The sequence below is a fragment of the Xenia sp. Carnegie-2017 genome, unplaced genomic scaffold (genome assembly GCF_021976095.1).
Source record: "Xenia sp. Carnegie-2017 unplaced genomic scaffold, XeniaSp_v1 HiC_scaffold_22, whole genome shotgun sequence".
NCBI lineage: Eukaryota > Metazoa > Cnidaria > Anthozoa > Malacalcyonacea > Xeniidae > Xenia > Xenia sp. Carnegie-2017.
This window is the reverse complement of record NW_025813485.1, coordinates 15,815,705-15,843,164: the sequence shown is the minus strand read 5'-3', so window position 1 is coordinate 15,843,164 and position 27,460 is coordinate 15,815,705. Positions and strand designations below refer to the sequence as shown.

General features: G+C 31.6%; 4 protein-coding genes across 5 annotated transcripts; 1 reads left to right on the top strand and 3 right to left on the bottom strand.

Annotated features, from left to right (window-relative positions):
* Positions 1-148: 148 nt before the first annotated feature.
* Positions 149-5,615, bottom strand: LOC124446672 (motile sperm domain-containing protein 2-like). Of its 2 annotated transcripts, XM_046997522.1 has the most exons (19): positions 5,531-5,615; positions 5,081-5,214; positions 4,920-4,955; positions 4,373-4,465; positions 4,122-4,213; positions 3,898-3,966; positions 3,345-3,405; positions 3,200-3,237; positions 3,028-3,082; positions 2,874-2,943; positions 2,724-2,782; positions 2,483-2,594; positions 2,274-2,309; positions 1,936-2,027; positions 1,445-1,544; positions 1,269-1,368; positions 1,051-1,195; positions 865-979; positions 149-515 (listed from the first exon to the last, which is right to left on the bottom strand). In XM_046997522.1, the coding sequence occupies exons 8-19, from the start codon at positions 3,210-3,212 to the stop codon at positions 387-389; spliced, it is 1,026 nt and encodes a 341-aa protein (XP_046853478.1). In that variant the 5' UTR covers positions 3,213-3,237; positions 3,345-3,405; positions 3,898-3,966; positions 4,122-4,213; positions 4,373-4,465; positions 4,920-4,955; positions 5,081-5,214; positions 5,531-5,615; the 3' UTR covers positions 149-386. The 2 variants fall into 2 exon arrangements, with proteins under 2 accessions (XP_046853478.1, XP_046853480.1); XM_046997524.1 differs by lacking the exons at positions 3,028-3,082; positions 3,200-3,237; positions 3,345-3,405; ... (4 more) ...; positions 5,081-5,214; positions 5,531-5,615 and having other exon boundaries at positions 2,724-2,777; positions 2,874-2,935.
* A 159-nt stretch (positions 5,616-5,774) lies between these two features.
* Positions 5,775-9,982, top strand: LOC124446668 (N-acetylglucosamine-6-phosphate deacetylase-like). Its single transcript, XM_046997519.1, is given in 10 exon segments — positions 5,775-6,196; positions 6,609-6,698; positions 6,701-6,744; positions 6,991-7,045; positions 7,329-7,541; positions 7,746-7,834; positions 8,115-8,250; positions 8,848-8,977; positions 9,050-9,096; positions 9,223-9,982. Coding segments are annotated over 10 exon segments (1,242 nt in total). The 5' UTR covers positions 5,775-5,991; the 3' UTR covers positions 9,456-9,982.
* Positions 9,983-12,304: 2,322 nt separating this feature from the next.
* Positions 12,305-13,453, bottom strand: LOC124446674 (pyrroline-5-carboxylate reductase 2-like). Its single transcript, XM_046997526.1, has one exon. It carries the CDS (start codon positions 13,407-13,409, stop codon positions 12,606-12,608), a length of 804 nt encoding a protein of 267 aa, XP_046853482.1. The 5' UTR covers positions 13,410-13,453; the 3' UTR covers positions 12,305-12,605.
* Positions 13,454-14,270: 817 nt separating this feature from the next.
* LOC124446666 (tolloid-like protein 2) lies at positions 14,271-24,001 on the bottom strand. The gene is given in 18 exon segments (XM_046997515.1): positions 14,271-15,318; positions 15,560-15,760; positions 16,061-16,197; positions 16,287-16,412; positions 16,588-16,756; positions 16,844-16,992; positions 16,995-17,006; positions 17,077-17,199; positions 17,274-17,366; positions 17,369-17,501; positions 17,570-17,679; positions 17,840-18,026; positions 18,029-18,171; positions 18,541-18,774; positions 19,165-19,343; positions 19,799-19,916; positions 23,554-23,694; positions 23,842-24,001. Coding segments are annotated over 18 exon segments (2,466 nt in total). The 5' UTR covers positions 23,942-24,001; the 3' UTR covers positions 14,271-15,207.
* Positions 24,002-27,460: the final 3,459 nt, after the last annotated feature.

Below are 27,460 nucleotides of genomic sequence, written 5' to 3'. Positions count from 1 at the left end.
CATAAAAACTAAATTTAAGACTTTGATCAGGACAAATGTTTACTTCATGCACAACTATGATGAACTGCGTGCTCGTTGAATTACATAATGACAGGAAAGGTGTGTTTGGGGTTAGGGTGTGCTTACGCAACGAAAATTCGAGCTCACGTTTATTAAAAACATTCATCAGCATGAACAGAATTTTGTATTCGTCGTATGAGAAAAATGAGAAGAAGGAATACAGCAAATGGTTTGGTATGGCTATACGTTACAGTTCAGCACTTGCAAAGTAGAGTTTGTTTCTCTAAATTTAAATTTTAACTTTAATTATTGACATTCTTACACGATTTACATTTTATAGCCAGTAATAGTCTGCAAGTACTGACTAAATTATTTGCTAAGAATACTTAACGTAACAAGTAAAAACAAAACAGCACTAGAATTAAAATAGTGATTGAGATTCCTAAAAAAAAATATTTTCTTTGTTGAAGAAGTTGGTCCTGAATAGTTTCAAGTGGAGCTGTGACGTTTGACATCTATAATTTTAAAGAATTAAAAATAAACCTAACTGTTTGTGTGAGAAAGAGCTAAAACAAAAGACCTTATTTGAATGTGAACTTCCCTCAAAATTTGGCATTCTTTCAAAAAAATTTTTTTCAGAAAAATTTAACGAAATTTAATGTTCTTTTTTATTTTTGTCCATCAAAACAACAAAATTAACTCATACTGACTAGCCCGACAGCCCCAAAATTTGTTAACCTTTCCACGCCAATTAAAAAAACCTTTCCAGTTATTTTGAAACGTAGTTCAGCCAAAATAGCTCAACATTTGTTTTACATAAAACAAAAACAAAACAAAACAAAAATTTGGTGGTGGGGGAAAAACCTTATTTTGTAGTTCTAGCAGCTGTTTCTGTAGTCTCAAATTCATCTCGATGGCATCATCAATTGTTCTTGGTCGCTTCTCCAATCCATTTCTATCTAAAATACGACAATTTAACCTAAAACGAGTTAAAAAAAATGATTTGTTGTTTACTATAACAAGATGACGCTTCAAACCAACGTCATATACCTGTACTCTTTACAACAAGATTTTGGAATGGTCTTCCAAAGCTCAGTGATGCTTGTATCTCTTGAAATTTCTTCATCATGCATAGCGTACAAAATAAGAAATTTGTTTTTGCTCCAATGACGTTGTTTTTCTGTATTCGACTCAGCTAAACCAACAGTAATAAGAATCAATCTTCATTTCATAAAACTTTATTACCAGTGATTAGAAAAAGAATGTACCTTTTGACAAAAGTATTATTGTCACTTCTTTAGTTGCTCCAGGTTCCAACCACCCTACACTAGGTCTCACACGAAAATTGGCAGCCGAATTTGTTTTGATCTACATTCAAACACAAAAAACATTTTATTTTTAGAGTCGTTCCAAGCTTTCATGGAAGATGAATAATTTTTCTCACTTTATAGATAACTTTCCTTTCACAAACGTTTTTTAAACTCAACGTTTTCTGAACGTCTTCGAAATTTTCTTCTTCACAAAAGATTATTTCTTCATTTGGCCTAAAATGAACTTGAAAATTGAGATTGAAGTCGACTTTCGGTAGCACCTAATGAAAAACAAAAAATCTCGCTTTCACTCATAGTAAAATTCTAAACAACGACATTTGGTATGTTTACTACACTTCAATGTCTTCACCAGTTTAGTGAAGTGTTTACGTAGTTATCATTGAGATTAAACCATAAGGCAACCACATTAGCTACAACGAACTAAGGTCCACGAATAGAGCAAAATTTCAAAAAAAACATTGCCTATTGACTCGTAATTTAAATCATAGATAAAATGTTTCATACATTAATATCATTAACTCCTACATTATTTTGATTTCTTGGAAACTTTGCACTACAAATTAATTAACATAATCGCCAAGCTAAGAGAGTTCAAAATGCTTACGAAATAACCAGCTCGTTAGGTTCACATTCTTCTTCAGTGGGTAGTACTTCTATCGATGACTGTGGTGTTAGGTTATTTAGTCTTGAAAAACGCTACAATGCATAAGTACACATAAAATCTCAAACGTTTTTATATACTCAGATAATTTAACAAGATAAATAAGATTAAAGTATACAGGACACGAAATTTTAATTGTCCAAAAAATCACCTAAAACTTGAATGGATTTTCTCTGAATTTATTGTCAATCGTTTTCAAATTATTATTCAAGGCATTGATAAAAGGACAAAATTAACATGTCATCTTTACTTTAGCAATAATTGTGTAATTAAAAATTTACTTTTCGCACAAGTGTTTCCGGTGAGCCTTTAATTGTCTAAAAGTGAGAGAAAAACAATGTTAACATGTATACAACGCGTGAAAGTAAACAACAATTTTTATTTTTCTTACAAATTTTTATTATTTTATTTCTGCAATCATTAGCCATATAAAACTATGTAGCAAAAGAAAGAGTCTAACTAAAAGTTAATGTTGAAGCAATTTTCGTACGTCACTTGATCGAGCATTGCTTCCTTGAGACATTTCATCCGACGAATCAATATTCTCAATGGCGTCTTCAAATGTACCATCCCCATTTAGACCAATCACATCATCCAAGAAACTAAAATTTCGGTTATCATGCAGTTTGTGTCGGATTCACATCAATACAAATTAACAAATGCAAAAATTACAAGCAATTAACAGATAAAGCAAAACAGCTGAGTTTACAGTTTGAGTAAAAATCACTTACAGTGGTTGAAATGGATGTTGAGTGTCATCATTTGGAGGATAACAATATTGGTAATTATCCTTGTTAAATATAAGAATTTAATAATTGTTGAATTGAAAAATTTACCATACAAGAAGTTGAAAAAAAAATTTAAGATAGTAGTACATTTACCTTTCCATCCAACGACGTAAGAAGTTTTGTTTTATCTACGTAATCAGTGAGTTGAATCTTTGTTACAAATCTATGATCAAAAGTTCAAATATACAGCAAAGATTAAAAAAATATTAAATCAATAATTTCTGTCGGTAAAATACGCCAAACTCACTTAAATTTTGGTGAAATATCTGGTCCTAACCACTTCTGAATGTTCCTCCAAGCAGCTGAAATATTTACGTTAAAAACAAGGCAAATTATTGCTTGTATATTACGTAGAAAATTTAGAAATTGAGCCATTTTAAGGTATATATTTTTGTAATGAATGAAATGAAGAAACTAACATGAAACACGCATGATACATCCACAATAAGAAAATGATCTAAAATAAACAAGAGATGACAAATATATTGATGATTTTCAAAAGGAAAAGCAAAATAATGAAAATAAACAATACTGTTATGACAATACTGTCAATAAAAATCTTACCTAAAATATTGGGATAGTATATATTAAATAAATTGGCGACAAATTTGAAGAAATTCAGATCCTGCAAAAGTTTTTATGAGAAAATATAGTAATGTACAATTGTTAAACCAGTAATGTTAGTAAGTTGATCTCTAACAATAAAGAATAATGATTTCAACACATAATTATTCAGATAACGATGACTACTGAACAAGGAAAAATGATAAATGCTGAGCCAAGGGCTGAAAATTCACATTACAGATCTTGAGCCTAACATAACAAGTTCTAGAAACTTGCACAAACTCTACCAAGAGAGACTTTATCAAAATTATTAAAATCATAACAATTAGTTCATAATCTTATTGACCGTTTTATTAAATTGACATATACTGCAGACTAAGTTGCATGAAACAAAATATTAAAATCTGAGCTCAATTCCTTGGTTATGTATTTATGCAAGAATATACGTGGTGTCTGTTTCACATGGAATAAGCTTTTAACTTTGTTTATAATGGAGGAAAATGTTTTTTGAAACTAAAATATAATAAAAAAGGCAATGGTGATGTTACTGTACTATATGTTCCATTGTAGCATTTGAGTGATCACATATAACAAGAATTTGTTTCCCCAAACGTCTTTCAAACTAAAACATAACAAAGAACAAAGATTATAGCTGTTTAAGATGAATAATCAATAAAAAACAATGGTCATAATGTTATCATGTTAGCCATTTAAAAGCTCCTACTTACATTATATGAAAACTATCCACATTTATACAATTTATAAAATACATCTCACCTGCTTCTCTAAAAGATAGCCAAATAATCGTTGTAATTTCTTCCTTTTATCATCATCTTTTTTATGTTTGTATTTATTCCCTTGAAAATATACTACAAAATAAAAAAATATTTAGAAGGTTCTAAAAGGCTCTAATTTGGTCATATGAAATTGCTTATTTAGTTTATGAGGGAATGCAAAGTAATGTAAACTAAAGTTTTTAACTAAGTTTGAATAACTTTATGGAACTAAATGTTATCCTATGTACTTACAAATGGGATTTTTGTTTTTGTCTGTATTATGGTAAAACAAAAGTCCTTCTTCAATAACTTCTTTATCATCTTTAAAACTGTCCTCGTTCAAATCTATTTTCATGATACATTACATGAAGTAAAAACATAAGCAACCTCATGTGGCTTTTACATTAGGAAGATGACGTTAAACCATATATTGACATGAACACATGGCAACCTAAATGATTCATTAACCTGTCCTTCATTGCAAGGCACATATAAGGCTAGGTGTTAGACTAATAATTGGGGAGCTAATATTTAAAAATGCATCTTCTACTTCATTACATGCCATAAAAATGAATTGTAATGATTAAATATTACATATGAATATAGTGCCCGGTTATCAATTTACCACCATCCGTGTACATTCTAAGAAAAATGGGACCTGGGACTGACTTTATGGTAAAACAGTTTGTAGTTTTAAAGCCCCTTCCTCCCCTTAATGTGCACCTTGCCTTTATTGACCAGTGACCATCATTTATTATTACACAACTTCAAGGATGGTTAAACATTCATTACATCTTACCATGTATTGATGAGTCTTTACGCCAACGAAGACAATCTATCTAAATAAACAAATGACATATCATGGTTTGGTCCATCTTCCCACAAGTTTGCATGTAGTTCAGAAACAGCAGAGCAGGAGGGGAAGGGGGGCTAATGCTCAATATATCTTGTACATATTACCAAAGTTTTATAAGCTTTATCCAAATCTCCTTGTCGAGACCTGATAAATAGACGAAGATATAGATCTCCATAACGATTATTTTTCTTCACAATCTTTACATCTCGTTCATCAAATTCCCTTTCTTCAAATTCAGCTATTTAATGAAAAGAATTTGTTGTATTTCATAACATACAATATGATAGTTGAAAAGAAACTTTACCAGACAACTATACATCATGGTATATCTGAAGCATTTACAGCAATGGTGTATTTAACGTTAAGTAGAAAAATATTGCTTGTTAAATTCAAAATATCATTACAATGCCAAGGAGGATGTGGATTAATGGGTTCACAAACTGCATACAATAATATTGTTCCAATCAAAGTGAACTTAAGGTTCATTGAATTGAAGATATTTCGAAGATTGAATAAAGTTTTTCCAGGTTGGCAACCATAGATACAAAACTTACAAACCATCAATAAAGCGCTGTCTTAGAGTGGCGGCGAGAGCTTTCTCAATTTCTTCGTGAACTGCCTTTAAGTTTGACATCTTCCATGCATATCACACAAATTATTTTCAACGAAATTCGTAAAAAGTGAAAACCAATAAATTTACGGCAGCAAAAGCATTTGACATTGAACATTGACAGGAGGACATTGGACATGTGATGTTAGCGGACTTCCGCTGACGTCATCATAACTTGACTTAAGTAAAAAGAAGAAGAGGAAAAGGAAGTAATAAAAGAAGGAATTGACTCAATTGAGTTGGGAGAATTCAATGTTTTGATGTTTATAAGGCATAAAAAGGCGAAATATATCAATATTTTATATCACCATACATTATTACTGTATGATCAGTTGAAGCTTCAAATTAGTAAATTAATATTATTTTAAGGAGACAAGTTGTTTTAATGCAATAAAACAACAAAGAATGGGTATTGATGGCAAACTTATACAATTTATGAATTGCCAATTACTTAAAGATCATAAGATAGTGGAAGATGATCTTTGGGTTCGTGATGGAATTATCTTAAATCCTTATGTTGTGTTCTTTGATGAAAACATTGCTGCTGATATTAAGATTGATTGCAAAGGATTGTTGATTTCACCTGGTTATATTGATGTCCAAATAAATGGTTGGTTGCTTTGTTCTTTTCCCTTGATGTCATCAAAGTTTTAAACAGTAAGGGTTGTAGTGGCAAAGAAAGGTCCAAACATTTGAAGTACAATTTTCCTGCAAAATTATTATGAATTTCTTTAAAGAAATTCTGCACATTGCTTTTGCAGTGAGTGAAAGCAAAATCTTTTGCATCGCATGATTAGAAAAGGGGCATTGCTATTGAATAGTATTGAATTTTAGAAAGATATTAAACACTAGAATAGAAATTATTGTTAGTTGTCATTATTAAAATCCATAAATCTTGAATCAACCAGATCACAGGATATGCTAACTGATTTAGTTTCAAATATCTTAACAAATCATCCTATTTTAGATGTTCTATAGCAACTTAGCATGTTCAAATTAAGTGTTCATTTTAATATTTCTAGGAGGGTTTGGTGTTGACTTCACTTCAGATACTGAGTCTATTGAGTGTGGTTTATAAAGTGTCAAAAGTCTTCTTAGATTTGGCATCACATCTTTTGTCCTACCATAGTTACCTCTTCAAAAACAACTTATCATAAGGTATGGGATTATGAAATATTTAGATGTTACCATACTTGTAAAGCACGATTAAAATTGTTTGCACTATCTGGTTTGATTGCTTAATTAGTAATTTGTAAAAACTTATGCAATCACCAGCCATCAATATTTTCTGTATAGGTTTCATTATTTGTTGTTTACATGTTGTGATAACTTGTTTCACTAATCTAAAAGAACTGATATTTTATAATAAAGACATCACCTGCGTCTTTTTTCTTTGTTTCGCAGCTTCTTCCAAAAATTGAAGAATCTTCAAAAACTGTTTGTGGTGCAAAGGTTCTTGGCAAGTAAATCCTTAGTTTACGTTTATTTTGAAATGTTTTAATTTCAACCTTCAATCTCAATGAGAAACGAGTGCATTATTTTAAAAAATGGCCACCAAAATTAAAACGTCTTAAAACGTTGAATGAAAACTCAAAATTCGCTCGCTACAAACTAAACGCCGTAGACGAACCGAAATATATTCACAATAAATGTAATAAGTTCAGTATAATTACGTCAAAAATGTAACTATACAATGAATAGATTTTTTTAAACTTTTTTAGTAAAAACGTTGAAATTTGTAGGTTTACATCTCGAAGGGCCTTTTATCAGCAAAGAAAAGAAAGGCGCCCATAGAGAAGAATATGTGGAAACTCTCGATTTAGGAGGGATTAAAAAAATGATCGATTTTTATGGAAGTTTGAGATTCGTTAAGATAATTACAATGGCACCAGAACAATCTTTTGCTATGGAAGTTATAAAATATCTCGTGAAAGAAAATATTATAGTGTCAATAGGTGAGGATTTAAGCCATATCTTAGTAATCACAAAACCAGAAAGAAATTTTATGTAATTATATAAAAAAACATGAGCATTTCATGGTCGTGATTGTGTTTTAGAGGAAACTGCGTAAAAGTTAGGAACAGGAGAGCTGTTTAATTTAATGGTATATTGAACATAGTCACTATAGCATTGTAATACATCTTTTACTGCAACTTAAGGTCACACTACTGCTAGTTTTGATGTTGCCGAGGACGCTGTTCGATCGGGAGCAAGATTTATAACACATTTATTCAATGCCATGTTGCCCGTAAGTCTATTGTACAACGCTTATCTTTCACAATTTCACTTTGAAGTTAAGGACATTAGTGTGTAAGAAGTTAAAGGCATTTGATAATTTTGATTGGCAAAATTTGCCATAGAATATAGATATTACACAGTTTTACACAATGTGAATGTTGTATTTTCTCACGTCTTTACTACGTAGTGTTTTTATTTACTTCGTCCATTATTTTGTTTGTTGTGTAATAATATACAGTAAACTCTGTTGTTATGTATGACATAACGGCAATCTTTTTTTATTGTTTTAGTTTCATCATCGTGATCCAGGTGTTGTAGGTTTATTGACAAGTAATAATCCACAACCTATTTATTTTGGAATGATTGCTGATGGTATTCACACTCATCCTTCAGCATTACGTATTGCACATAGGAGCCACCCTGACGGTACTAATTCAGAATACGCCACATTGAGCCGGAAAACAAAAAAAGTTGTAAACAATTTTGACTTCATTTCAATGTCCATCATAAAACTAAATGAAACTCAAGAGACAAATATTAATAATAATAATAAATATAATAATAATAATAATAATAATAATAATAATAATGATAATAATAATAATGATAATAATAATAATGATAATAATATTAGTAATAATAATTAAAATCAAAGTCAATGTATTGCGGACGGAGTGTCGAATATCCAGGAAAAAACGAAGTTTGTCGTTACACTATTTTCACCTAACTTCCAACTTCGCCCATGTCAATTACCAACTTTATTTACTTGTTTACTTTTCTTTAAAAATTTTGTTATAAATTTAATCTTTAATAATTATTGTGTTTTTAACACTGCCGGCTACTCTTGGTTTCTGGTATGTAACGTCAATTTTTTTAATGTTTTTTCTTAATTCTGATTTTCATCTCTTCCCAAAGGTTTATAGCTTTGCACCTCTTCATCTTTCTTCTGAATAAACAAAATGAAGATCGACAAAGACGAGTTTTACATTTCATTTTTTATTTTTATTCTCTGTCTTTCTGTAGGACTGGTTTTAGTTTCCGATGCAATTGCTGCGCTTGGCCTCCTTCCTGGAAAACACAAACTTGGCACAATTGAAGTTGAAATCTCCGAAAATATGGTTACAGTTGCAGGACAAAAGACATTAGCTGGAAGGTTATACTTTAGTGATAATAATTTATCTTTTTTCCAAGCAAATATGTCATAAACGTGTCATATCTTTAACAGCATCGCTTCTTTGGATTATTGTGTTCGACAATTCAAAAAACTTGCAGGTAAAAAACCATCTATTTAAGGCAATAAGAACAACGCCAGAGATGTGAAAAATGGGTGATTATTTCTTTACATGATATACAACTATTTTTTCCCGTTGTTTTTAACAAGTCTTTGTTATCATCTAGGCTGTAGTAAAGTAGAGGCCTTGGAAGCTGCAACCCTTCATCCAGCTCAATTGTTGAAAATAACTCACGAAAAAGGAACTTTAAATTATGGCGCAGAAGCTGATATTATTTTATTAAATGAGAATTTAGAGGTTCAAGCGACGTTTATTACGGGAAATCTAGCGTGGATGAACGAGAAAGATAACGTCATCTGCAAAATGTTTGATGCTTTTAAAGCCCACTATCATGCGTGAACGTTGGTGTTAACACACATGTATTAATGATTGTGGAGGTGGGGTAAAGGGGGATAGATTATGTTGGATAGAGAATTATAGTAAAGTTGTTAAAAATATTCTATTTCCATGTCATATCCATATTTTGAAAATAAAATGAATGTTCAGATTTTTTAATTTTTCAGGTTGTTGTTGTTTAATGCTGACATTTTAACGACATTATACATGACTTTACAATAACTATAAATAGCATGTGTTATATGCTAAAGCTGTATTATTTTAATACTGATTTCTAGTGTTGCATTTTCATACATTGAATACACTTTACAGTACATGACTCATTTTCAATAACAATTTATGAAATGTGTTTTTATTACTATTGAGGTTAATGAATATAATGTATATAAATATAAATGTTATTGTTTTGTATAATCTATTGACTTGAATTAATTACATATTTATTTTAATTTATAATAATTAGTGATAGTTATTGTCTTATCAATAAGTAACAATATAGATTTTGTCATATAAAGCAGTAATTGTCATTCCATTGACTTACAGTTATTTTATCTTATAGTGAAGGATTATATTTAACCAGTTAAGGTCAAATTGTCTGTTTCATTAATTACTTGTTGGTCACACAAGTTATTTGTGCAAGTTTCAAAGATTTCCGAGCCTTGATATCATTGTAAATTGTTTTCATAAAGCATTCATGATGATATTGTTTGCCGTTTACCCATTGCCATTTCCCAGAATACCCCTGGAGTGGTTTTTCAACAATAACATTACAACATAAACTACATCTTGGTCCTGCTTCACGTTCATAACATCCTTCATGATAACGTTTACCTTCATATGTAACCCAACGCCCTGGCAAACGTTTGTTTGGCCATGGATGATGGAATAAGAGCAAAACAACAACTTTGCACAGGCAAATGCTAACACAGCTGGAGAGCAATCAGCAAATGCTTCATATTTTTTTATAAAAATAAATGTTTCATTACTATAGGCAAAAATTTTTATTTTTAGGATGCTGTTTGTGATGCATTGGACAAAATAACTATTGATATGACAAAACAATCTCCAACTGAGGCTGGAGAGACAAAGATGTTTTTTTCATCCAATAAGGTCATAAAGGTTTTTTTATATGAACAATTGGATATAAAATAGACAATAAGATGTATACGGATAACACAACATAGAAGAGATACTAGGGTATAGATGCCATAAGATGTATATGGATAACACAATATAGAAGAGATACTAGGGTATAGATGCCATAAGATGTATATGGATAACACAACATAGAAGAGATACTAGGGTATAGATGCCATAAGATGTATATGGATAACACAATATAGAAGAGATACTAGGTATAGATGCCATAAGATGTATATGGATAACACAACATAGAAGAGATACTAGGGTATAGATGCCATAAGATGTATATGGATAACACAATATAGAAGATATGTTTGTAAATGATGATCGTCCAGGTTAATAAAGTCCTGGGAAGGACTGTTTTTGATGTTGTTGACTGACGTTTCGACAACCTTAGCGGTAGTCATCTTCAGAGTCAAATGAGGAGTAAACGTCAGGTTAGCCGTATTTGTTGTCTGGTTCTTACGTCATTGAATTGTGTGTACAGGAAATGTGCAGGAAATGTGTATTGTCATTGTGGATTAGTGTGAAGTGAAATATTTTGTTTTTAGTTCTGATGTGTGATTTAGGTGTGACGTTTTTAGTTGTAGTGTGTGGGTGTCAATTGTGTATTGTCATTGTGAATTAGTTTGAAGTGTAATGTTTTTAGTTGATCGTTTGTTTGTATTGTGAATAAGTCGTTTGTAAGGTGCCGGTAATTGCTGTGATCTGTTCAGGGGTTTGTTCCAAGTTGGTATACCAACTTTCTAATGTAAGCCGTTGTCTATAGTCAGTACTGTAAGTGATGCATTTTGCCGAGTCCCAGTCAATGTTGTGCTTTGTGATTCGGTGATGTTCGGCAATGTGATTAGTTTTGTCTTGTTTCTTAGTAGCTCGTTTGTGCTCAGTAAGTCTTATGTTTAAGTTCCTGCCAGTTTCCCCGATATAGGAGGCGTGGCAGTCGGAGCAGTTTATTTTGTAAACTGCACCTTGTCGTTCGTTGGGTTGTTCTTTGTCCTTTATGTTCGTTAGTACTTGTCGCAATGTTGTGATTGGTTTATGTGCGACACGTATATTGTATGGTCGTAAGATACGCGAGATAGTCTCAGACGTACCTTTGATGTAAGGTATCGTTGCTGTTGTCACTGAGTTGTTCGTTTCGTTGGGTTCGTTGGGTTTGTAAGTGTTGCGTTTGATAAAGTCAGAGTTATAGTTGTTTTTGTCAAAAACACGTTTGAACACTTAACACTAATCCACAATGACAATACACATTTCCTGTACACACAATACAATGACGTAAGAACCAGACAACAAATACGCCTAACCTGACGTTTACTCCTCATTTGACTCTGAAGATGACTACCGCTAAGGTTGTCGAAACGTCAGTCAACAACATCAAAAACAGTCCTTCTCAGGACTTTATTAACCTGGACGATCATCATTTACAAACATATAACGATACTCCCGGGTTCAAACCATTTACTTTATTACAATATAGAAGAGATACTAGGGTATAGATGCCATAAGATGTATATGGATAACACAATATAGAAGAGATACTAGGGTTAGATGCCATAAGATGTATATGGATAACACAATATAGAAGAGATACTAGGGTATAGATGCCATAAGATTCAATAAACAAAAAGCTGCACATCTATGTTTTGTTTTAGCTTAAAACTATCAAGAAATGAATTGGATAATCCTCATAAAAAGAAAACATGGACCACTTTTAAAATTAATTTTTCTGTTGAACTGATATTTGAAGATTGATATTATCATTGTATTAAACACTTAGGTTGTGCAAATAAATATGAAGGAAGAAAATTGTTTTGGAAAGTTGTCAAAGGGTTATTTCACCAAACTTTAATGTATATTTAAGTATGGTATCAATGCTTGGATAAAAATTATTAAAATAATTAATTGAAAATCCAAATGTATAAATTAAGCAAACAAATAGGAATTATATTCTAAAAATTGAACAATGGAGATTCAAATTACTTTCTGTGGTATGATATTGTTTGTGTTGCTTCAACACCAACTTGTTTCGCTCTCTGAAGATGCTTTTACAGCATCCATTAAGGCACCACGAAAACCAGCCCTTTCCAGTGCAAATATACCAGCAATTGTAGACCCACCTGCAGAACACACATTGTCTTTAAGCTCACCTGGATGTAGTTTAGTACCTAACACCATTTTAGCAGCACCAGAAACAGCCCTGGCAGCAAGTTGAATAGCATCTTGTCGATTCACACCAGCTTGTACAGCTCCATCAGCTAGAGCTTCTATTGCAAGATACATGTAAGCAGGACCACCTCCAACAAGACCAGTCATAACGTCCATCAGACGTTCAGGAGTTTCAAAACAATATCCAACAGATGAAAATAGATGCATAATTGTCTCATAATCTTCCTCTTCCATAAATCTTCCTTGGCAAAATGCTGTTGCACCTTCCAAATACTCCACAGCTAAATTCGTCATTACACGAGCAACACGAGAACGTCCAGGTAACTCATTTTGTATTGAACGAACTGTAACACCAGCTGCTGGCGATATGATTAAATGATTACGAGTGACTAACGGAGCAATTTCACGTACAACTGTATGCAAAGATTGAGGTTTTACGGCCAAAATTACAACTGGATTTTCTTTTACAACTTCTTTATTGTCTGTTGTAACAGGACAACCAATGTCGCGAAATTCCTCGCAGTCACGTTCAGTAGGAGCGCTAGCGACGATATCTTTTGCTGATAAAATTCCCGCTCTGATAAAACCAAATGTAAGTACGCGAGCAAGCTTTCCAGCTCCAACAAACCCAATTTTATTCACCGTCATTTCTCAGCCAAATGTGTACGAGCAATAATGAAAGATTGCACGTGAACGTGTACTTTAATGGGGAAACTCCATATTACCACAACAAAACGTGTATATGAACAGCCAATCATCATCGAGAAGTGAATTGAATAGTTCTTTGTTTTGTTATGAAGAACAATGTTCTAGCTACGTGCTGCAAGAACAAGTTGTCGTAAAAACTGTTATTTTTTTAGTTCCCCTTGAAATGATAGTCAAACAAACAAATTTCAGTGTGTCAGTACCAATTCGGAAAGTATTTTGTATACTATATATATTTATACATATATCAAGGCTAAATGATAATCCTTGTGAAAGATATTAAATTCTTTCGCAATTTCATGCATTAATTGATTTCCACGTAGAGGATAATTGCTACTTTGATAAATTTATAATCAATGCAACTAAAGATAAAATCTGCGCTACGTGTAAAGGTATTTCAAACAATTGCACGTTTCTCAAGTTATATGTGTGTACCTTATAAAGGAGGACGTCATACAAAAGTTTGCCTAAGGCCATCGTACAATCCCTGCATTTCTGGGGTATGAAGAGTCCTAGTAGCAAAGTGAGAAACTGCTAAAAGAACATACGAATTGCAGTTACCGCACATTCAAATTTCAAGCATTCTTTTGAAAGGCGGCTACGCCTCATATGGTTTTAATTATTGCCGCCGAATCATCGTCGGATGATTTCAAAGTCTTATGGAGTTTTTTTAATAAATTCTGTCAATTGTTATGTCTAATCACATTTTTTGCTGAACGTGACCAATTGTTATGTAAAAAAAGTCCAATAATAAATGAATACCATTCAATCTTAATTTAAAATAAAAATAACTTAACAATGATGTTTACCAGCAAAAACGTGATAAAATTGTTCTTCAAACATTAAGAGAATAAAGATAACATGAACTACATCAATCAGTATACATATTATTTTGTTTTAGCTGAATTTTCTCGTTAAATGGTTATGAAGTAATGATTAAGTTAATTGAATATAATTAATGTATTTGTTCGTATAAAAAGCAGTACTCCACTCTACTTTAACTATTCATTATGAATACATAATTTATTAATCTTTATATTACTTTTGCAGTTATAGCAGTTATAGATTATTTCTTGTATTTGCAGGTAAGTAGCACTGCTTATTTAACTGGGGTTAGTAGAAATTCGCCAGACTAAGATAGTTAAATTATAAAATGTATGCATTGCATCCGGCTAAGAACGATTATTTATAAAAGCATGCACAGAGATATATATATATATTTATGTATAGTATCTTTCCATCTGTTTTCGTCAGTGGTATTATATTTTATCTGGGCATAGATTGTCAACAATGAACTAAAGACAAGAATTTTGAAATTAACATTACGAGAAATATTCAACAAAATTTCTGTGGTCTCATCAGTGAAGAAAACGAAGCTTTTTTCTACTGTTAAAATCCTCTCGTTAAAAATAAATTAATGACTTTTTTATGTCGTTTTAAAAGGGATTGCGACAATCTGGGCACAGCTTCTTTCTCTTTTTAAGAGATTATAAAATTTTTCTTCTATATCCAATCAAGAATCCTTTTTTCGCTTTTTTCCCATCCGTTTGAAAACGTAAATACATATTATTTCCGGTGCTTTGATATTCTAAACCCGTCTTTACACCACAAAGTGTTGCAATAATCGGTGAATTGCTGCTAGAGCCATCCCTTATTCTCAAAAAATCAGAAGTACAATTGTCGTCTTGTTGCAATTCAAACATCTCTAGTTTTATCCTAATGACGTAGCCTTTCTTTGCAGCTAGGTGCCATTCACAACTTGCATTTCCTGGGTAAGGTTTTTTGAGGTTAAAATCGACATGAGATAAAATATGTTTCTGATGTTCGTCAGCATGAAGTCTTCCGCCACAAACTGAAATAAAAAAAAATTAAAAAAAACAAACATTGAAATATTGATTCAAGTTTGCAATTATATATGTATTTTTTCAATAGAATCTTTTTCAGGGGATAACATACAAGTTATTTGTCAGGATCTTTCCCGGCTCTGCCTCCACTATTAACGGTAATGCTAGAATTGTTAAACTTTGCATGCCCAAAAGGAAGCATGCCCCGCAGTAAAGAAGTGAACGAAAAAAAACAACATAACTGCTTACCAGTCTTATAAACCGCAAGAAATCCTCTTTCTTGATGTGTGTTATCACTTCTGAATTGGATAACCATTTTATTCGACATTGAAGTTTGATTTTGTCGTCGTTCTCAAGATGCGAACCGCACAGTTTCTTTTCATCAATAAATCCTGACTCCACCAAGACATAATCATATTTACAAAGTTCATCATTTTCCAAGCTAAATTCCTATAAATTATTTCAAAGGTTTTACATTTATCATGATAATCATTCCCGTGTTGCAAAGCGGCCATACAGGTAGTAGGATGTTTTAAAGTTCTACAAAATAAGGCAGTCAATGAGAACAATCTATGAATGTGTAGTTTTAATTGAACGCATTGATATTATTGTGCAGTGAAGATTTTTAAATCAAAGATAATGAAAAGTCCTCATAAACAATAAGACATGTGTACATATTACATTCAATCTGATGCTCCAACTCACACTCCGTGAAAAAATTCTAGCAGCACAATTCGTGACTGCACTAACCTCAAACACAAGTCGAACACGATGACCAGGAGATACAATGATCGTCCATCTTAAATTCAAGTCTGGTTTGTAATATTCGGGATAATTGGGAGTTTTTATTGTTCCAGTAGGGTGATTTAAGACCGGATTACTCCCCCCTAAATAAAATATGACAATTCACACATCACAATTACACGACACAAGCAATCCAATGTTTGGGTGTCATTGTCTTCGAGGATGTTTGTACCTTCAATGCAATTACGTCCGTTGCTATGCAACTTAAAACCATCTCGACATTGACAGATGAACGAGCCAATAACATTAACACATTTATATTCACATCCGCCACTATTCTCTTGGCATTCATCTTTGTCTAAATGATGAAAAAGTTTGCAAATGAATTTGGTTTTTAGCATGAATAGAAGGAAGGATAAACAATATAAGTCTGAACAACAAAACCGTTTATGAAAAGTAAGAAAAGGATTAATTCATTTAAAATTTCACTAAATCATAAGCCAGTCAGCTTCACAAAATTAAATTGTTCTAACCTGTATAATATTCAGCCTCAAAACCTTTCTTAGACATGGAACTGTCTGAGACAAATTCAATGTGCATTTCATTTGTAATGGACATCATAACACCTGGATTTCGATTTCCACAATGTCGCGAAGCGTTCTTTTTATTCTTCTTCACAACAAGATAATCATAATGACAGCCCTACGCAGCAAAAACACACGAAAAATTGATCAACGTACAGCAAGGATAAATAGAGTCGTTCAATAAGTGTCAATGTTGTTTACTAACTTCACCACTTTCCTCCAGCTCAAATGTTTTAAAACTCAGCTGGATTTTATGTAAAGGAGGTGCTTTAATGGACCAACTACATTTTTTATTGGAAGGATAACGATCTGGGTAACTTGGACTAGTGATTGTACCATTTCTATCTTTTAATTCCCACCACATGCCACTGTACAATGTAAACGTAAGATATCTTTACATGATGCACGAACAGAAATGAAATAATTGAATTTGACAACCTTCACAATTTTTTCCATTCGAATGCAGCTCATAACCAATATGACATTTACATTTATAGCTTCCTATCGTGTTTTCACATAAATGTTCACATCCACTTTTATTGGATTTACATTCGTCAACCTCTAAAAACGATAAAAACATTGTAAATGGATATGAAATATATTAGACAAGATTTCTTCAGGTTCAAAAAACTAACCGCTGACAAATTTCAGAATGAATCCCTCACTTTCCACAGAATTATCGGTTTCAAACTTAATAAGAGCTTCGTTAGTATCTGTGGCCAAATCTTTGGAATTGTTTTACCACAAAGTCGAGTAACCATGTTAGACTCATTTAATCCATTATATATTGATACGGCATCATACATACAGTTTGGAGCGTCTTCAACATCAAAACTACTGAATTTTATTCCAACTTTTGTTCCCTGTAAACGATAAAATGAAAAAAGATTAACAAATCTTTTTATAAAACGTATTAAAACAATTTACTTACTTCTTTTACAATAATTCTCCATACGCACAACTTGTTGAATCGGTTTCCAGAAGGTGAATTAGGAGACTGAATCTCTCCTCTGTCTAGCTTTATTATTCCACCACAAGTAGCTGTAAAAAAGTTAAGTTTAAGCATGTTATTTTATGTTGTGGTAAGTATTTACGAAAAAGCAAAATTCAAATTTCTATTTATATTTTCGATATAAAAATATGTCACAGTGACTGCCTAGAATGCTATTTTTTTAAAAAGATTGTTTAGACACGTTCTTACCTTTATAACGAAATTGAAATTTTTGTCTTGACCCTCTACTCATTTTTGTTTTCAACAGTAGTCGATTGCTATATGATGCCAACGTTTTCGGAGGTGGGTTACCACGACAATATCGCCCAATTAATTTACCTTTAGGTCGACCATCTCTAATTTCAACATAATTTTCCTCGCAACTTCTGTTTCTCTGAGTTTGAACACGTCCATGTTCAAAACTATAATTTCTCCTGGAGTAGTGAACAACCGCCATTCACACAAGCGAGATTTTCGATCAAAAGAAGGAAAAGATGGATTGGAAATTGTACCCGAAGGATTTTGTAATGTTCCTCCACATTCTGTAATATAGTTATTGCTCAAGTTAAGTAAAAATATAATCACAAGAATAGTGCACGAGATTCTTGATTTAAAAACTTTGAAGTAAAAAAAGATGCAACAACAAATAATAAAGTCTCGCGTCTAAATTCTATCCATACTGTAACTTTCTTTAGTTATACGAAAAATTCAAGATCGCATGTCGTTATTTACCATAGATTTTTAAAAATCTTTAATGATTGGATCGTAGACGCAAAACATACGTAAGAAACATACTGCGAAGGAAAGGTATATATTGCAAATTCATCGTCAATAAATATTTTCTTCGGAGTATGTTTCTTACTTTACTTCATAAAATTATCGACTGCATGGTAAATGTCGAGTTTACGTACCTAAACATTGATATAACTTGTTGATCTGAACTATATCTCCTTTGCTCAATTGCTTGCGTTGACCAATAGACGACAAAAGACTTCTGGAGATATTTACTTTAGGAACAATGACATTTGATGTAAATGTTCTTGAAAACAAGTTGGGAGCGTAATGCATGATACTTGCAAAGTCATATTCTTCTCCCAATGAATTTACTTCATCATAGTTAAGCAGAGCAAAATTATTTTCCCTTCCTTAACAAATAATGAAAGTAATGAATAACTTTATAAAAACGTTGTATAACTCTTGTATATAAGAAAAACCATGTTCTGAAAACAATAAAGACTACATACAATATAGGTGAAATAAAGTCGAAATGTTGCCACAATTTTTCTCTTGTTTTAAAAACTCATCTAGAGTTTAGAAAATGTTGTGTTCTGGAACATGTTTTCCTATACTTTGAGGTTCAAAATTGACAATGTTATCGTTAAGCTAAAAATGCAGCATTATAAAAATATACTATATAGCGATGTAATAAGAATACAATTAAGACTCTTTACTACATTAACTTATACTTCAAATAACAAAAACTTATTGCAAAGATAAATTCTATGCTGCCATATACATTTTCAAGATCATTCTACCTCTTTCAATATTTTCAGCAATTATCTTGACATATCGATTGCGATCTGGGCGTGTGTGCTCATGCCAAAATCCAAGTGCGTGACCAATTTCATGTACAATGATGCCAAATGTTTCGCAATCATCGCCAATTGAAATTCCTTGTTTACCGTTTCCTTTTCTGCCGACGAACGAACAGCAACTGACAAAATAAAATAATAACAAAGGTTTTGAATCAATAATACCTTAAAAACTATACAATATATAAACAAAATGAATTAATGTAAGGACAATTTATGTCTTGTGCGGGGACATTTAATCTCTGCCTTTTCACATTTTTTGGCAAGAGCAAAAAAATTAATTCGACAAGTGTGAATAATTAAGTTCGTGCTTGCACGTCATGTGAAGAAAAAGCACAGTCAGTCGTAAAAAGAAACATTTAAAACTACTTAATGACGTCATTTACATCACCGTAAACAGCAGGCCAAGTGGTAACAGACTGAAAGATGTGTTTCTTTTTCATTTTAAAAAAATTTTAAATGATTTGTTAAAAATCAATTGATAGTTCCAAACGATCATTTCAAAGAAGTTGAGTCTGGTGCAGTTTACTTATAATTTATCTAAAACATCTAAAATATTTTCCAAACATATAATTACCCACAATGACCCTTCTGAAAGAATATGTAATCACTTTGATCAGAGTGTTCAACAAACGTGAGACAAGAGTGATTTTCCCAATGTCGCATAGCTTCAACAATTAATGATTTTCCAGAAGCTAAAAAGAGAAAATACTGTAACATTCAAAAATCTTCTTAAACGATCGGAGTACTTGAGCTTGTAACAAACTCAACTACATTATTACAAATCCTTGTACATAGCAATGCTCACAGAAATTCATACGTTCAACAAAATTCATGTACATAGCAATGCTCACAGAAGAAAATGAGAGATTTCTTCATAATTCATTTTTATGTTTTACTCATTATTAACGTGGTACCCACCCATTTTACTGATAAATCGCCCACTCCTGCCCAGGTATGATATTTTTCAAATATTAAAATTCCTACAAAATCCAGTTCAGATTTCGATATAAAAACACGATTTCAAGAAAAATGCTTATTTGAGAAGTTGATGATAGAAATTTTCCTAATAACCCCGCCAGACTATAAAAGTTCGTGAAAATGCGATGGTTTAAATTACAGACATTGATTAACAAGAAACTGCTTTAATCTGTTGCGACAAACTCTTTGCATTACCAACAAAGGTGAATAAAACTACTTAAATTTGACCAAACTATTCGTCTACCTCAAGGGATTATACCAAATTGCACTTCATACTCTTCTATACTGATTGAGAACTTCAATTAAGTTATGAAAAATCTGAAAGACATAATACGATCATAGATTCTGTTGAATATTCGTTATGTAGTCACAGTAAGGCAAATTTAAAATTCAATTTAATATAAAAAATAATTATTTCTTCTATTACGGTAAATACCTTAAAAATTTTAGTCGGACAGTGATTAATCACATAATCAAAATAAATTTTCAATTTTCTCCCGTCTCGGTTGATGTACACAAGTGATGTTCATGTACAATAGTGGAACAACATCCCTTGCTTTTAAAACAATTCTCAAGGGCAAGAAAGAGCAAGAAATGATTGACTTCTCATTTTACAGAAAATCAAAAAAACGTGTTATTCCCAAATAAACAACATAAGTATAAAGCTCAAGTAAAGACAGGTCAGTAGCTATGTTTTTTGTGGAATTATGAATTTTCAATTACTCAAACAAACTGAGAATTGCGAAGAACATTTTCAATAAGGTGAACAAAAAATTTATCGTAAAAATAGGAGATCACGTATATACGACACGTCACGATAAACACATTCTTCACATAATTATCTTCTGAAGTGTGACAAACTATTACAAAACATACCAATCTTAAATGAGCTTCAATGTTTATCAGGAAGCTCTTCAAAACTTCATTTGTTACACATAGAATGAGATCATCAATAATAAGTTATTTTTTTTGTATAGTTTATTAAATAACAAAACTATTTCCATCATACATAAACTATAATTTGACTATAAAGACATCCCATGCGTGTATTTGTACGTAGGATAATACAAGTAATTTGCTCACTTTGTAAAAAATGGTACATTTTTTGCAATAATAATAGATAGTTGCAGAACTGTATTTCATGACGTAAGAGAAGATCCTATCATAAAGATCGATTTCTATATAATTGTAGAAGCAACTTACGAAACGTTTCTATAATTTGCACTACATCAATATCAATAATTTGGTTTTTATCAATAAAGTGGTTTTTGTAATAACATTTGCAATAATGCGATTGCAAAAGATTTAATATGAATAAAAAACTTTTCCTTTTTAAATGATGTAAAGTTGATCTTTAGTGGAGTGGATAGAAAATATTAATTTACTAGAAATGGTAAAAACATGGAAATATTCACACACGCATAATACAGATGCACAACATAAAGACGCACTTAAATTTTAATCAATAACGGTATAATTGTAAAAGTAATGAAAAATTAATCTGCTCTTTAATAAATATATTTGGAAAGTGTTGTATAAAAAAAGCGTGCAGCTTATGCCGCCAGTTATTTACCGAATCTTAAAGATAATTAAATAATTTAATAATTGGCGAGTGCTAGATTTTGATGTGTGATCATTCCTGTCAACGGTTAATTTTGTAATAATGTAGATCTTTCAAACTTCACTGCAACATGAGACAATATTAATATCGGATTATCGATTCATAAAGTGGGATAACGCTCCAATACTAGAATTTACCAGTTTCATTTATCTTTCAAGATAAATCATAAAATCCATAGATCCTAAGTTTCTTTACACCTTTTATGAGCAAAACTTTAATATGAAAACGCAAGTCATGTCTCAAATCCTTTTGATGACAATTTCAGCTCTAAATTTAGAAATTTTATTAAGACAATATCACTCAAGCAAGAAATTTGGAATTTAACCTTCTCAAAGATGTTTCTTTTTTGGTTCAGTTTTGTCAACACAGCTCATTGGAATACGAAAAAAATTGTAAAATAATTTTGTTCGCACATTCAATTATTTAAATTTCAATTGTTGAAAATTTAAGAATGAAACCATGGTTTTAGTATCAACATTACTAAATGTGAGAACATAAAAGTTATCAAATTGCGTCGCGATTTTATGGACAGATTAAAGACAATAATAACGTCTGAATGTGTAAATAATGATAACAAAGTATTTGCGTATCAGTCGTTGATAGTAATCTATAAATTTCTCGGGATTAATGAAGTTAAAAAGCACGACGCCAAATTGAGAGTAATTATGACTTTATGCGTTGGCAATAATCTTTGCTCATATGATATTTAAAAGCTTATCAATTAACGTCAAAGCAATGCAGATATGATACAACACACAACGATGGTAAGTTGATAACGCAGACAAAAATTTAATCAAACGCATCAGGAAAGAGATAAGTTGAAATTTGAATAATAGTATCCACCGTCCAACTTTAGACGTGCGATTAAAAATCTATCTCATTTTAAAAACTGATTATATTATTTTGAAAGATTCAAACAGATGAATATTCTTTACAGTAAAGTTGTGTTTGTACAATAAATCATTGTAAGATTTGATAAAGCCCCACCATATAAAACTGATTTTATGACCTCTGTCGTGTTATTTCCTATGTTGCCATAATACGTCGTTAGCACGCGTTTCTATATGTGCAAAAAATGCGCAAGACGTGCGTTTTATGATGCACGCTGACACAAATTTGCATATTTTGCGTGGAACAATTTCATTGAGTATCAATTGTGATTTTCAAAGGACTTTATGTGTCGTCACATCGCAGTATCAAGTTATTGAGATACTTTCCAACATTCTAAACGTTGCAAATGTATATCGATGTTCCAATTTACAAAGACAAATATTATTACATATTGAGGATAAATGTACAGCGAGTGGTAGAATGTCGTTATTAAAATACACGTTAGCGTTTTTCCCGAACGTCTGCAACATCAATATTGTCTGTTATAACGATATGAGAATATTGTAAAATAACAGGGATACTTAAAGTTTTACACTTTAAAAAGACAGCATCCGTCTTTTTGTGTTTGCACACACTAATAAAACAATGAGAAACATATTTTACAGGCGTAAGCTATATATATGTAAGTGCGTTATACATACACACTTCAAACTGTGAGTCGGATTGATTTGATATCGTTGAATAGTGATGGTAAGCACGTAGTACGTTTATTATGATTATATATTGGCTTGTAATACAGCAATAATCATAAAAATACTATTGTGTGAACATTTACACAATGGTGTGCGATAAGGAGACGAATTTTCAAGATAACTATATTAAGAGAAGAAGTATCCTACCAGAAAAAACGGAGTCGATCTCGTACGGTATGATTCCGTGTTCCCAAAGACGGCTTCTCAAAGCTGTAGCTGCTCGTTTAGTTCGTTTTACTCTCGATAGTTGATACTTTGTTATGGCTATGTCGCCATTCACAAAGGCAGCTGAAAGTAAGAAAAAAAGAAAGTGAGTTTACAAACGACAATGATTAGTACGAATATCATAGTATTGCTAAGACTAGACAAGACTGGCGAAATAAATTGCTAAGTTTTTTTTCAAAAAGAGACAAATATGTTTTTGAATACACCAACCTGCTTTACAAGGATCATAATCATCTTCATCAGAGTAAACTATCGTGGGGATTGTTATAAGCGCAAAAAGAACGCAATTTGTGAATATCAAAAAGTTCATTGTCGGTTGTATTGTCTACGTTGAACTAATCACAATGTTAAAAGCAACGGGCGGACGCAATCTTTAAGTCATTGGTGTCATGTTACTCCATATATTAATTAAATACGATACGACGTAGATTATTATGACCAACAACGTCAATATCACGTGTTCATATTGAAGTAACAAATTTATGCAATTTGTTTAATCGATTCGAAGATAGAATTATATCAACGATGTTTATTTGAAACATTTGAATGCATTCAAGGATAAAGCTGATAGAAAGATTTCGAAAAATGTCTTAATAATTAATTCATGATAATTATGGTCAAAATTTTCGAAATTTAATTCATTATTATAAACGTTACTGTCTATGAATTGTTTTCAAGACACATAAATATTCATAAATTAAAAGCTCATAAGAAAAATTTGCTCTGTAAACTGAACATGCATCTTTTGACATTTTTTCAACAATTGCTGAAGAAAATTCAATAAACAGAAGAAATGTTCATGTATGAAAGATAAAAAGATATTTTATCAGTGCGCTTACTTTCAAAAACAATTGTTATTAAGTTATTAATTGCAACACATCGCCTTTTTCTGAAATTTTGAGAAAAAACATTTTGGAAAAAACCTTATTACGTAAATGTGACAAAATAAATTTTTCATCTAATGTTTGCCTGTCAATCATCTTCACACATTAATGCTTGCATCATCTTCCTCAAAAGAAAAATTGACATCTTATTTAACTACGTTAAATAAATGAAACAGTACCAGTGGCGTAGCCACGATTTTCCGTCAAGGGGGGCCAGTCAAAAGTTAATGGGGGCATAACTGTCGTTTAAACAATACAATATATGAAAACATAACATTTTAGGGGGGTCAAGAATGTTACCAGGGGAGGCTGGCTACAAACAGGAAAGAAGTCTTATTTCTTTCTCTCTATATACATATTGGTAACGATATTATTAATGATAGACATATTGGTAGTTATAAAACACCAATTTTGGTCATTTAATTGATCAAATAATAGTGATTACATGCATGTACATACCACGAACAATAAACTTTCATGATTTTAAGAGTTCTAACTTTAATTGCACAGTACACGTAAGTGTTTCATTTTGAATTCTAATAATAAGATGAATGATAATGAAATTTTAAGCAAGTGAAAACAACTTGTAAATATTTGTTTGTTCAATCAGGGCTTAGCATTTTGTTCTTCTTTCTGATTTAAAAAAAAACTAAAAAAGTATCATAGTAAGGCAAACAGAATTTCTTGATAAAATATTCATGTTCTGAAAATATCGATTGCAAAAAAATCTTTCCTGTCATTAAATTTCATTATTATTATTGCAAAACATGCTTATTAGTAATTAGGCAAATGCCATAGCGTTTTGTCAACTCTATTCAAAGAAGATTAAGTGTCTATACCATTATGCCAGACTGAGGCGATTTTTTCTTGAAATAATAATTGTGATTCAATTCAGCGATGCAATTAACGACAAAAAACTGGCCAATTTTAACAGAAAATCAGTTCACACATGCCAAGTCAGAGATAAAGCAATTAAATTGAGTGCGGTCGGGAAAACGCCGCGCGATGACGTTCATTCAATAGACTGGAAAATTTTACTCAAATTGATCGAATAAAGACTACCAAGGAAATCTGTTCCTTTGAATGTATAGAAATGTAAACCATGTAAAACATAAATGCCAAAAAAAATTGCTTCCCGCAGTTATCCTTTCAGTTTTGTGGTAAATTAAATGAAAAAAAATGTTTTAAATATCGAGATATAACATGAAAATTGAGCAAATTATATACGGATTTCTAACTATATATAATTAAGAATTGTTCATCTCACTTGAGACAAAATTTGTGCAAAATATAAGGATGTTTGTTCTTAAAATAATAGCGTGTGTGTTATCATATCTGCAACTTCTCCAGATATTTACATCCAAAATAAACAATAATTTTGCTGTTTTTTTGGCATCTAATTCACGATACAAATATGAATATTAAATAGGAAGCTGGGTTATTCAACAAACAAAACCACTGAAATTTTTTCTTTGAAAATTAATTTGTGCTAATGAATGGTTAAATTGTTGTTGCAAAAAAGATGAAAGTCAGTTAGTGTGCCTTTTGAAGATATATAATTTTGAATTTTTGAAGATACGTTTAACGATGCTTCAGACACAGGAAGCACTCACAACCTGGCACAAATTCACATTGCAACGCCTTGTGTTTGTGTAAAAACTATGCAAACTATTTCAAAACCAATGTTCCCCTGTCCTCTATCTAAGTTACAACGTCACATCACCAACATCACAGCTCAGAAAGAAAAATATTTAAAAATTTTAACACTTATAGAAATATACCATAATCACTTTGTGTTCTTGTTGTAACAACGGCATATTCACCAATGAAGCTGTTTCCCATTATTCAATGAAGATCTCACGTCGTGCAATACTCTATACTCTATACAAATTGTTTTGATCGTAAATATTTCTATCACGAATGTTTAATTTCTTTGTTGGACTCGGGATAGTCCTGAAATCACCAGATCAAAAAATGCCAATTATTGCTCTCTATAAAATTATCGAACTATTCTTCTCAAACTTTGGCAAAAAAAATATATTATATGGAGCGAGTACAACATTGAGTGTCGCAAAAGTATGTCATTAAATTACAAAATTCATGCAGACATGGTGTGGTTTTAAAACCACAAGTGAGAACATATTTATTCAAGATCGCGCAAGTAAATAACTTTGCGAACAATGAAATCATTGATGAAAGACAAAACTAAGACAATGTTCCTGCATATTTATCCCGAAAGCAAAAAAATAAAATTTTTCTAACGTTCGTGAATAACGTTCGATAAACACTTGAGGATGGAATGATTTGTTTACAGTAGTGACTATGAAATCATTTTCAAAACCGCAGACTAAGTTGTCATCAATCACCACTATAAGGGGATGCTTTATTTATATCAAAATTGATTGAATTTATTAATTATTGCATCAACACGGAAGCGATGAAGCTGTGAAATACGTTTAAAATATTTTATCTCATATGGTCATTTTGTCTGTGTTACAGAAACGAAAATATCAGTTAAAGCCATGGTAAGGAGGTATTTGGACAAATGATGTAACCGATCAAGCTTCGCTAAAACCGAGAATCTAAAATTTCAAATTTCCTTTTTGCTTAGCTATAAGACTTATAGTCTCCCGTACAATTTATCCCAATTTCTCCAATCACGTGCACATATAAAGAAACATGGACTAGAGAGAAACATAAAATGGAGAGAACTACAGAATATAATATGGTTATATAGAAACCAAGGTTAATATTGGAGGAACCAGTTGCGGCCTGGGACCAAATGAAGTAGGAAGGTATACATTATTCAACGCATTCGTAAGCAGAACGTCCTGCGAAATTGATTTTTGCTTCTGTCTGTATGTCTTCCAACAGTTCCATCGAATTGTCATCAATGTGATAAAGTGAAGGCATGCATATGGCAATCAGGTCTAGAATGCAAGTTA

Coding starts and splice junctions, on each gene's coding strand:
- LOC124446672 (XM_046997522.1), bottom strand. Junction 2,028..2,273: donor CGGAAACACTTGTGCGAAAA/GTAAATTTTTAA, acceptor TATGCATTGTAG/CGTTTTTCAAGACTAAATAA. Junction 1,196..1,268: donor AATAATACTTTTGTCAAAAG/GTACATTCTTTT, acceptor CTGTTGGTTTAG/CTGAGTCGAATACAGAAAAA.
- LOC124446674 (XM_046997526.1), bottom strand. CDS start 13,409: ATGACGGTGAATAAAATTGGGTTTGTTGGAGCTGGAAAGCTTGCTCGC.